General features: G+C 45.3%; 1 protein-coding gene across 2 annotated transcripts; it reads left to right on the plus strand.

Moving 5' to 3' along the window:
* The first annotated feature begins 738 nt into the window (after positions 1 to 738).
* On the plus strand, positions 739 to 9,572 carry PRDX4 (peroxiredoxin 4). Of its 2 annotated transcripts, XM_075097283.1 has the most exons (8): positions 743 to 1,053; positions 3,442 to 3,559; positions 4,577 to 4,693; positions 5,271 to 5,393; positions 6,033 to 6,163; positions 7,818 to 7,852; positions 9,052 to 9,098; positions 9,449 to 9,572. In XM_075097283.1, exons 1-8 carry the CDS (start codon positions 813 to 815, stop codon positions 9,450 to 9,452), a joined length of 816 nt encoding a protein of 271 aa, XP_074953384.1. In that variant the 5' UTR covers positions 743 to 812; the 3' UTR covers positions 9,453 to 9,572. The 2 variants fall into 2 exon arrangements, with proteins under 2 accessions (XP_074953392.1, XP_074953384.1); XM_075097291.1 differs by lacking the exon at positions 9,052 to 9,098 and having other exon boundaries at positions 739 to 1,053.
* The last annotated feature ends 2,707 nt before the right edge of the window (positions 9,573 to 12,279 follow it).

The following is a 12,279-nucleotide window of genomic DNA, read 5'->3' on the forward strand; positions in this document are numbered from 1 at the left end:
TATGATGGGCGTGGTGAAACGCTGGCACAGGTTGCCCAGAGAGGTGGCAGATGCCCCATCCCTGGAAACATTCAAGGTCAGGCTGAATGGGGCTCTGAGCAACCTGAAGTAGTTGAAGACGTCCCTGCTCATTGCAGGGGGGTTGGACTAGATGACCTCTAAAGGTCCCTTCCAACCCAAACGGTTCTACGATTCTATGAATTCAGAGGCTTTTAGTGTATTTCAGACCTAAAGCAGTACGCTTTTTCACATTTTGTGTATTCGTTTGCCCAGAACATACAAGCTGCACTTGGCATAGCTTGGTGCGACCGCGAGTGATGAAATGCCCACAGAACCCACGCTGACACAGATAAGCGAGATACCAGCCGGGAAATCCCACATATTGGTGGAGAGTTTCCTTGTGCAATCGCACGTGCTGGACAGCACGCACGCCCTCTCTCCACACACACCTGTATTTTTTACTTTTCTCCAGACACGTACATAATTCACCATTTACCCCGGGGCCTGAGCGTGAGACAGCAGCCCCGCCGTGTCCCCAGCGGCGGGCGGCCCCAGCCCCACCGAACGGCCGGGCCTGGGGGTGCCGGTTCCGGGCGAGGGGCAGCGCAGCGGGCCTCCGCAGGCCCCGGGCCTCCGCGTCGCCTCAGGCGGCCGCCGCAGGACGGCGGGGTGGGCGGCGGCCCCAGTGCAGGGGTGGGGGAGGCCCGGCCCCGCGGCCGGCAGCCCGTGCCGGAGGCCCGGCCAAGCTCCGCCCCGCCGCCTTCGCCGCCGCCGCCTCTCCGCTACGGGGACGTGCACTCAGTCGGCGGGCCATGGAGGCGGCGCGGCGGCGGCTGCGGGCGGGCGGCGGGGCGAGGGCCCGGCGCTCCGCGCTGCTGCTGCTGGCGGCGGTGGCGGTGCTGGGAGGCGAGGCGGCGGAGGCGGAGGATCCGCGCCCGGGGCGGCAGCGGGGGGACGAGCAGTGCCATTACTACGCGGGAGGGCAGGTCTACCCCGGGGAGGCGGCTCGTCTGCCCGTCTCCGACCACTCGCTGCACCTCAGCCAGGCCAAGAGTAGGTGCCGGGCGGGCGGGGGCTGCCGGGCGGGCGGGGGGCGGCGGCGGCCTCCCCGGGGCGCTGGGGCCCGCTGGAGCGGGGCAGCGCGGCGGGCTCGCGGCCCTTCCTCTGTGCCGGGGTCCCTGGGGTTCCTGCCGGAGGCTCCCGGAGAGCGGCCCCGGGCCCCGCAGGGACCCCCGCGGGGTGACGGCCGCCCGTTGGCCGCGGCTGTGGCGGCGGGAGCGGCAGCCGCCGCCCGCCCCGCGGGTCCCGAGGACCTTCCCCATCCCACGTCGGCGCGTGGCCCTGGGTGCGGGCGCGCGGCCTGCCGCCGCCGAGGCAGGGCCCGCCGCCCCGTCCAGACCTGCGTTTGTATCGTGCTAAGTAGGCATCGCGTTTAACGTTCCAGGGGCATTTAGCAAGGTCTGAAGGTCTGCGGTCCCAGAAATAGCAAACGGGTTATGGGGAGCGCTTCGAACAACGTACAGAAGCGCCCTGGGCTCACGCCGCGATTAGAAATACTGAGCAGTCGCCGCTCATAACGTTTGCCCGTTATTCCTGTGCTGGGTTTGCCGCTCGGTTTTGCGCCTGCTCCCTCTTGTGATTCGAAGGCTTGATGTCAGCCCTCTTTAATGCAGCCCTCTTTCTTTAATGGCAGTCCTGATGCAAACACCTTTAACTGAGTCGCAGTGACGTGTAGAGGGGCACCTGCTTGCATGCCCGGGTGCTCTCCGAAAGGCCCCTTCTGCAGAAGAGAGAGTAGAGAGATATCACGTAGAAATGATCCTGGCTGTGAGAATTTACAGCTTTAAATCCTTTTCTTCTACCAAGCCAGGGTATAACTTCTGTTACAAACGTTTGCAAACAGATGCTGTGAGAAAAATGGAAAATCGGTCAAGATATGCACAACCAATTTTGCTTGGTTTTTCCCCCCTATGTAAGGTATTACAGCATTTTAGATGAGTATTTTTAAACCAAAAATATCACCTTCATTTAAAAATGGGACAAGATACCACATATCTCATTTAATTTCTTTTCCTTCTCCCTAGTAATCTGAAGGTCAGACGAAGAGAATGTTTTGCCGCAAAGAGATTAGATTAGGGATGTCACTGTTTTGTGAGGAGCAACATATTTGAAGCGTTTTTGGAGAGCTCGAAATAACTTGGATATTAATCCTCACTTTCACTTGAAAGTAGTCCCATACCTGCAAAGAGTCAATAAAAAAATGTTAGAAGTCCGGGGCTTGATATCTGATCAGAAACAATTCTGCAGAAGGCTTGAGAGGAAGAAGAGCATTTCTTGAAGCAACGTAAACTGAAATTATCAGTCAAACCTGCTGCCTCTCTGCACTCTTGTTGCTGCGCCCCTGGTGGGTTACATCAAGTGAAACTACAGCAGACTGCCTTCTCGTTCACGGGCACGATGTCTCTGATGATTTCGGGTATTCTTTGCAGTCCTTGTTGTACGTCCTCACTGACTGTATTCTATAGCTGTGGGTTGTCCTAAGAAAAGGAGAGCCCAACAGCGCAGTCGTCATCCAGATAGTAATTAAGATTCCCCATATTTTTCTCAGCAGCATTTCCCTAATTTCCTGGAGCTGTATGTCAGTGTCCTTGACATCTCAAGTGTATTCAGATCACCTTGTATCTCTCGTGTATCCTACCCTCTGTCTCAGAACTCACGTTACTATGAAAATCGTACCTGGCAGAATAATTTTTAGTATTTTAAATTCAAGGTTAATCTCTTCTGATAGGAATAGAAAATACATTTCATGCATTTTAATTGTTGGTGGTGGTTTTTTAAACACAACTATCTTCCAGTTACAATTTGCTTAGGAGTGGTAATTTAATTAATACACTGCATTTTTCAGCATTTGTCTCTAAACATGTTGAGGCATGTATTTTTTGTGGACTTGAATTTCAAGTAGTTTTTTTATGACTAAAAAGTAGCAATGTGAATTGGAACCATCTTATGCTTCTGATTCACGGCAGCTATTCATAACAAAGTAGAGAGGGTTCCTGAAATCTTAAACAGCTTCTCCTTCAGCCAAACAGCTGTACTGCCATGAGCTGGTAGCGCACACGTGGTTTGTTCGGTATGCCCAGATAAGGTTTGTGTGGCCTTGATTATCAGTGATTCAGAGGGCTCGTGTATAAGCACAAGTTGGTCAAACTATTTACTTTCCACGTGTACTGAAACCTGTGTTTCTTCATCGTCCTGTAACCTCTGCCAGCTGTGAGCTTTTTACAGTGGTAAGAAAGTTTCATTTTCTAACTGTGTGCAGTAGGTTGTTCATCAGGCAAAAGGAAGAACAGTTGTCCTTGCACACAAGCTAGCTAATGAACAGCTGTGTTTGAACACCTGCTTCGTATTCTGACTTTTAATTGAATGTTTTTTGTATTTCAGTCTCCAAGCCAGCACCTTACTGGGAAGGAACAGCAGTCATTAATGGAGAGTTTAAAGAGCTGAAATTAACAGATTATGAAGGAAAATATCTTGTCTTCTTCTTCTATCCTCTTGACTTGTAAGTAAGACCACTGGAGACATACCAAGACTGAGTACAGCTACACTAGACTCATAATTAATGAATTTCTCTTTTTTTTGAGGTCTTGTAGTTTTGGTAAGGGTTTGGGGGAGAAGAAACGCGTGACAGAAGAAAACATATTCTTTGCATTTGTGTGTTCATCATGCATTGGTAAAATTGTAAGACAGTCTTTGTCCCAGTAAGCGTGTCCACAGATTTGTGCCTCCCCACAAAAAAATAACTTTCAGCCTTTAGTCCCAGTCAGGCAACCTTCATAATCTGCATGATGTATGATGCTGTAAATCACTGCTGCAAGTAGAAGACAGCATCCCATCTGTATTTTCTAGAGTGTGTGTAGTGTACTTAAGAGATGGCGTTTTCCCTTTAAGCGCATTGTGTAACATCCTAAGAACACTTAACATTCCCCTCCTTTGTTTGAAATGCAGTAACTTCACTGGTTGAGTGAAAAAATCTCTGCTCGCTACCAGACAATCCCATTCTTCTCCACAAAATGAAGAAAAGAGGACAGAGATATATAACTCCGCTAGTATCATAAAGGAAATAACGTAGCTCTTGGCCCTTAGCCTCAAGGCCCTAGAAATTGTGATCTTTACCACTTTATTTGTTCTGTAGTGGAAAAAGTTCAAGCCAAATTGCAGATGTGCAGAGTAACAACAAATTATAGTATGCTCCTCTGAAAAAAAAAATGGCATTTGGTACTTAAATACAGCCACTTAATATTCATAAAGTCTAAAAGAAAGTACTTGCAAAAACACTTGCATCCAGATTGTATGGAACCTAACTGTAGGTTTATAATCTTCTTCAGTAATAATCTCTTTGTAAGTAAGCTAGAGTCTGAGCCTGGAAGATTTGTCCGTTTCTGTTGAATACCTGAAGAAGCAATAAAAATAAGTAAAAGCTGAAATCATTTAAGATAAATCCACAATTTTAACTTAAACAGAGAACTTACTGGATGTTTCATGAAATTTTGACTTTATCTTCTCTTAAATTATCTAGTACATTTGTATGTCCAACTGAGATAATCGCCTTCAGTGACAGAATTGAAGAATTCAGAGCAATAAATACCGAAGTAGTAGCATGCTCTGTGGACTCCAAGTTCACTCATTTAGCATGGTATGTATCTTAGCCTTGTCTTTCGCTACAAATTATTCATGGGTCCCTCTTAGCTGAACAACTGTATCCCCAGACTTCTAGCCTGTGTAGACATACCATAATGTGTAAAGCATGATACTGTTGATACAAATGTTTAAAATCTTTTCAATGGTAAAAATTTTTAACCCTAATTTATGAAAGTACCTTTATCTTTGAAGCTTGTTTAATAGGTACTGCTTGAAATATATCATGTCTCAGTCCAAAAACCTATTTCAAACATAAAAGAAAAGAAGAGATAGGGCTGCAAGTGTCTGTAAACCCGTTATGCTCTCCCAGTTCATGAGCACACGGGTATAAAGTGACGACGACTGATAAGAAAGAGGTCACTATTAATAGATGCGGCCAAAACCGGCAAAAGATCTGCTGAACATTTTGCTCGAACCACAAAATAGTATTCCTCTCCCTTGTGTGCAGAACAAGAAAAACGCCACTTGCACTAAATCCTTCTGTCTGCACTGTTCTGGTGTGTGACTTTTATCTTTGTGTAGGGAATATGAATCTTTATGAGACATACATCTGTATCTCATTTCTTTCAAAGGATTAATACTCCTCGAAAACAAGGGGGACTTGGACCTATGAAGATTCCGCTTCTTTCAGATTTGACACACCAAATTTCAAAGGATTATGGTGTATATCTGGAAGATCAAGGGCATACACTTAGGTATTTCGCTTGGTTACAGTGCATTTTGTTCTGCTGGAGTAGTACTACTTTCCATCTAAAGAAGCATTTGAAATTTTGCTTTGAGAGCAGTTTTTACTTGGGGATTCATACTGAGAGACAAAATGTATGTTGAAAAACAGGAAAAATAGCCATAATGAGCCAGAAGAGGGACTGAGGTTAATATCCTGTTTAACAGCAGTCACCAGCAGATACCTGGGGCAGGGCAAACACACAGACTGCCCCAGAACTGCAGTTACTCATGGACCTCCCTAGTCCAGGTGGAGCCAAGGCTAAGGGTAACTAATGGCCTCAAGAGATACAACTTTCATAAACTTGATTAGTTGCTTTTGGGATCCCTGTAACGTCGTAGCATCTGCAGCATCCCCTGGCAGGGCATGCCAATGCTTACGTTTATGTTCTGCAAAGAACCATCCTTTTTTGGGTTTAACTTGCCATCAGCTCATGTCATCTGATACTCCAGGTAAAGAATAGCAGGTTAGTAGTATTCTAAGGTGGTGGGTATTGTATGGGGTTTGCAGAGATCAAGTTCTTCCCATCCAACAGACATAAAATAGCATGTAAATACAACACTGTCATTAGTTCTGCTTCCTAACACACACCAAAAAAATGTTTTCACAGAGGCCTTTTCATCATTGATGATAAGAGAATCCTTCGACAGATCACGATGAATGACCTTCCTGTTGGGAGATCAGTGGATGAAACACTTCGTTTAGTACAAGCGTTCCAGTACACGGACAAACATGGAGAAGGTGCTCTTTTAAATACTTCCATGTTGAAGACTGTTTTGCTTAGACTGGAAGCTGTATTCGTAGCTTTTTGGCAGAAAGGTGGTAGCATTAGAGACTAGCCTCATGCAGTGAATGAAGTGGTTTGATTGTACTGCTACAAGATTCTGTGGTCCTGCTACCTCCACAGGTTGCCTCTAGCATAGTAATTCACATTTTGCTTCACATCCACGAGAACAGAGAGTGTAAAGCATTCCTTAGTCTGAATTAAGGCATTATGTACCATCTGTCACAAGCACAAATCTGTACGGATGATGGGGCCGTGAAGAATCACACCCAATATTTCAGTACATTTTAACATACTAACATAACTGAGATGCAGGCCATCCTTGTCCTGTGTCATTCGTTGAGGATCTGTCACAAGTTAATTGCGATGAGAGTCTTCATGTCAAGGTACATGGTGATACTTGTGAAAGTTAAACCACCGTTACTTATGTTTTCTTTACAAATGCTGTGTGATCATCTTCCCCTGAAAGGAAGCTTTGACTGGCTTCAGATCATTACTTTGTCTCAAGAATTCATATCCCCCCAGTTCAAGCACAGGGTGAACTTTTCACATTTCTGTAACTAATGTGTTTAAATAATCATGATCATTTTTTTAAAGATCTGTTTAAATACTAATACATGTGTTCAGCCCCTTGCCTTTCAACTCTGTTTCACCTGACACTTGAAAGTACCTTTATCTGAAGGTACTGATTGTTATTATACTTTGCTGTGCAGATTTAAAAAGATGGGTGCTGATACTTGGGCTACCTGCATCTGACTAAGGAAACTTAACCTCTCTTATTTAGTTACAAAGCTGTCTTACAGAATCTTGATCTGCAGTGTGCTTCCAGAGTACCACATTTTTTTTCCAGCTGCACGTGGACTCTCACCAGCTTTTGCATGAATGCTGAGGAGAGCCTCCCTAGGCGCCTTATTGGATTCTTTGCACAGAACAGGAAACAAAATTTCTCCACAACTGCTGATTGCATTTGTGGCATTTTATCTGACAGCATGCCTTAAAGCAGTGTAATATGGCATCTCTCATTGGGCTAAAGCCTCAGAGGGAGAGCTCTGAACAGATAAGAGCTTTGCTCCAGAATATGCAGCTGCACAGGTGGTCACAGGGCGCTCAGCCGCACTGCATGCAAACCGCATGCTGTAATCCGTGTACTCCTGAGCACGGCTTCAGATAAAATCAGTCTCGTGGGGAGTCTTTGAGCTGATTTCTTTGCTAAAAAATTTTCCCTAGCATTGGTTTAAAGAAAGAAAGGTAGGTCTCTGTGTAGTCACCTGAATTTTATCATGAAAATTCTGTTTCTACTAGAATAGGTATAATTTGCTGATGCTACTTTGCCAGTACTTTGTCTACAAGGCCATGAGAATTAAACCAAGGCCTAGACATCCAGCAAGAGGTACGCAGTTTCCAGTTAACAGAAGTGGTAGATGGTATCAGGTATAAACTGTTACGACACCATCCCATGTGTAAAGAAAACTGCGTATTTAATAGTTGCAGATATTTACATGTGACACTTGTGTGCTGTTTTACTTCAGGTTCAGGTAGAGTATTAAGTCCACAAAAGTTAAGTGTGTGTAAAAACACTTTTACTAACTTCGTCCTTTTTGTATTTTCCAGTTTGCCCTGCTGGTTGGAAACCTGGCAGTGAAACAGTAAGTCAGTGTTTATATTTAAATGCATGTACTATTAGAAGACACTCAGTTATTGTTTCCACTAAAGCCCAATCCAAAGTCTTTGCAACTTTCAATGAGATGACATGAGTAAACTCACATTATTGTAGGTACAGCTTTTGGATTACTACTGATTTCGTTAGGAGCTCATTTCCCTCAGGGCTCCTAGACACTCACACTAGACGTATTCCAGTTGTTTCAAATTCCCCGTGTATGAACAAAACTCTTGAGCAGCAATGAGTTTGTGACCAAGATCTTTTTTTTCTTGTTAACTCCTGGTGAGAGGAAGTTGGAAACTCTTGAGTCTGTCCCGTCTTCTTGGTTGTCATATAAATTCTTGGCTCTGTTGAGTCTTCCTGTGGATCCTAGGCACTACCCAAAACAGGAAAGATGCAAGTTCCCAGGCTGCTGTAGGATCTGACAGAGCCAGCGTGCTGCTATTGGAACTCCAGCAGAGAGCACTGCTTTGCTGTGCAATAGCTCTTCCTCCTTTGTTACTGCTGCCTGCAGGCAGGAGAGTTGGGGTTCAGATAAACACCCATTGAACTTGTTTGTGTTCTGTGGGCTTGGATCAAGCCTCAGCAGAATAATGAAACTTTCACTAGAGGCCTGAGCCACCTAGTTCGGATGAGATCACTGTCATCTATTTGAGCACGTGGCTGTCTTCTGAACCATCTGGTGATGACAGAGCGTTGTTGTTTAAGAGCTGTCTCAGCAAAAAGCAGGTCCCAGCAGCCTCTAAGCAGAGTAGTGAGCATTGTAATGGATAGTAAAAACAGCGGAACATTAAACCATGTTTCTTTGCTGGATGTGAAAACTTCCCAGGAGGCTAGGAGTAACCTCTTTCAAGCTAGCAGAAGAATGTTTTAGTGGGGGCAGCTGGATATTAAAACTGTAAAATAAAAGAGGGCTGGCTGGCCTAACAGACATACTTTGGCTCTGAAAGTTCTGCCTTCCATAACCATGGATTACCTAGATAATGACATTAGCATATTTTCTAAAAAAGTCTTACAATGCTGAGATTACCAGTTCCAGTACTGCCAATGTAAGGATCTAAACCAATACATAAGCAAGCACTCTCTCCTCTGTGCAAAAGATGCAGATGGTTTAAATAGTGAGTAGTTCAAAAAGACTTTCTCGAAGATGTAGCCATGCCTTCTAAATGTGTTTGATTTAATTAGATCAAACCAGAGGAAGCCATGAGAGTGTGGTGGCCAAGGGAAGAACTGTAAGTAAATTCTAAGACTCTGGATTACAGAAGTTAATTTAGTAAAATATCTTGCTTTTGGGGCAAACAGTGTAGATGTACGCACTCCCAACTGTCAAAATTCTTCCTTTGGTAGGCTGCACTCTCTTGTCCCCCAGTTAGTTAAATCTTTCTGCTTGCTGCTGTTAGGTACCATTCGAGATAAAGGGTAATCTTGTATCAAGACAACTGATAAATTACTCTTTGGTGTTGCTTGTGGGTTGGCCATAGCATCATATTATGAAATACTGTGCTGTTCTGGCTTTATAGTTTGTTGTGTTTGCATGGTTTTGGTTTTAGACTAACATTTTCATATTTTTTTTCTTGCACAGATAATTCCAGATCCAGCTGGAAAACTGAAGTATTTTGATAAACTGAACTGAGGCTCGCTTCTGTTGAACTACATAGGTCACACTCAACTTGATTTTTGCCAATAAAATTTCATTAATTTTGTTACTTCCATGAGTTTGACTAATAGGTAACTGCAGCAGACCATTACAGGTCTTGTTGCTTAAACAGGAGTCTAACCTGTGTGAAGCATGGGTACCTTTTTAGTTATGAGAAAATACTCCTGTGAGATACATCGTTTCCCTGTAGGTCTTGTTCAGATGCTTGGTTTTCCCAGAATTTACTTCTTTTAGCATCTCGGGCTTAGATTTGTGACTTTTGCTACCGATAGATCACGTAATTTCTGCAAAAATCTTGTCCGCTGGTCACATTCTAGGAGCTACAGCTAGAAGGAGCCACTTGGTTATGGTACATTAGTCTGTGGTCCAGAGGCAATAGCAGCTAACCCGAAAGTCAGAAATAAGTTACAGTTGCTGAATTAAATTTCCAGTCTGTCCAAAGCTGGAAAACATTTTTTTAAACTACTAAGAACATACCCTGCGCTATATAAAACAGTACCACTGCGCTGCAAAAAAAGATACAGCGATGCCAGCTCGTGGTTCAAGACCTGAACGAGTAATTTTTTCCACGCTTGTATTTGTAGTTTATATGCTGATAAGATCGATGCCATTTCACATGGTCTGAATTTTTTCCCTAGCCCTGCACTGTTAACAGATGTACACAGTGGGTAGTGTCCTGTGCTGATCCACTCCTTAACCGTGGCTCCTAGTTGTAAGGGAACAATTGTGGTCTTCCCCAAGATTAGTATTGACATGTCCAGTGACCATCGGAAACTCTGTGGCTCATGTACATGAATTTTGTCTTTCAAGGGGAAAAAAGAACATCTCCATGCGAGACACAGTTCGTACTTGTGTGCCCTGGCGATGCCTTTCAGAGGAGTGTCGTCTTGTGCTCCTTACCACTGCTCCCTCTTTTTAACATGGTGTTTAGAGTCCGTGTGACTGGAAAAACAGCACCTGAAGTCAGTGTCAGCCCTTCACCAGGGTCATCCTTGAAAAGTCCACAGAGAAGGCTTTCCTCCCTGCTCCAGTCCAGCACCACTATGTTATTACTCTTGGTTGGCTCCCACACTCATGAGGACTTGCTTCCCTGCCCCCCACGAGGCCATACAGGTCCCTTCCCTACACACAGACATTGCAGTACAGTTCTGCAGAACGAGACCAGCAGTTGCATTCTCGCTGTAAAGTTACCTGATCTTGTTGCCTTTGGCGAGCACTGAGCGGCTCTCCAGATCAGTCACGGCAGCCAGAGAACAGAAGCAGCTGCTTGACTTTTGCTTCAGCTCCGGTACAAATAACACCTAAGCGCAGGCCTAGGGCAGAGGGAACCATGGCCAGGGCAAGCAGAACTCCGCCAAGCCCCAGCCCCCTCCCTGTCCCTGCAAGGCCTGGGGACAGGAAGAGCGCCTCAGCCCATCGGGAGGGTAACGGAGGCGCAGCGGGACCAACGCCAAACGCCAGTAATGTGCTGCTCCAGCCCATGTGATCTCAAAGACCAGAGGGCAGCATGTAGTGAGGCGGTTTCTCGCATTACTAGGCTGTGAATCAGCTGCTTCAATTTTGCTAATGATTTTGTTTACAGCCTTTATCAACCCTGAAACATGAAAAACATCGTTGACACAGAGGACGCTCAAGTAACTCCAAGCAACTGCAGCGTGACGAATGCAGGCCCAGCTGTTACATGGATATTCATAAGCAGCCCAAGGCACAAAACAAACCTAACTCACGTCTGCCTTAGAAAGAGTGTTTGTGCCCTCTTCAGTGGCTTTGCCTGCCTCTCCAGCCAGGTCGCTCTCGTTCACACCTAACGCTCTCCCAGCAGCAAACACCTCCGTTGCACTAAGCCAGCAAATTCAGACATTATGAAGAGAGCTGAGTTATCACCCACCCGTTGAACACGCTCCATTCAGCCCACAGCTCCACACGGAGCCAGGCAAGTAGCCAGTTACAGCAAGAAAACCACAGGTTGCATCGCTGTAGCACATACAGCAGCGAGAGCATCGAACAAAAGCAGATGGTGAAAGCAGTACAAACTCTGGGCCCTACTATCAGGGCAAGTGCTTCAGTGTATTTTCCAGGCAGGTACTGTCATCTGGCTACACCTTCCACAAAAGGAGGCCCCCATTTCTCTTTCATGAAAGCTAAGTATTTGCCCTTTTATTTTCCTGTTAGCTACTGCCTAGCCCATGAAGAAATAATCTCTCCCACACCTAGTTAAAAATGCATTCAGAGAAGGACCAGCAATCAAACAAATCTGTCACCAGACGAAGGCTGGGCTGAACCTGCGGTAAAACCAATCAAGCATGCAGAAAGTTTAGGGCAATTTTCTGAACTATACCCTCACTCAGTGGCCCGTGCTGTACCAGCTCCAGCAAACTCCTTCCCAGAATGCTGTACACCACGACATGGCTGCAAAGGAAGCGTGCGTATTACAAGATGGGTTACCAGAGGCTCTTAAAGTTTGAGTAAGTAATTTTAATTTTTTTTTAAACACAGAAAAATAAAAACATCTAAAACAAATCTCCTTTTCAGACACTGAGCTCAGCCAGTTCCACAGAAATCTCCTTTTATGTCACCATTAACTACTGAGAAGGTTAGGGGAGGCAATCCAGCTACCACAGACTTCCTCCTCCTCGCTGTATTCCAAGATGGGCTGGGAAAAGAAACAATTACTTCCCACTACAGAGCCACAGGCAATTACACAGATAGGTTCACTATAAATAAATAAGTTTTTCTACCAATACTTTTAGGCTTGT

This window comes from Phalacrocorax aristotelis, chromosome 1 (assembly GCF_949628215.1).
Source record: "Phalacrocorax aristotelis chromosome 1, bGulAri2.1, whole genome shotgun sequence".
Lineage (NCBI taxonomy): Eukaryota > Metazoa > Chordata > Aves > Suliformes > Phalacrocoracidae > Phalacrocorax > Phalacrocorax aristotelis.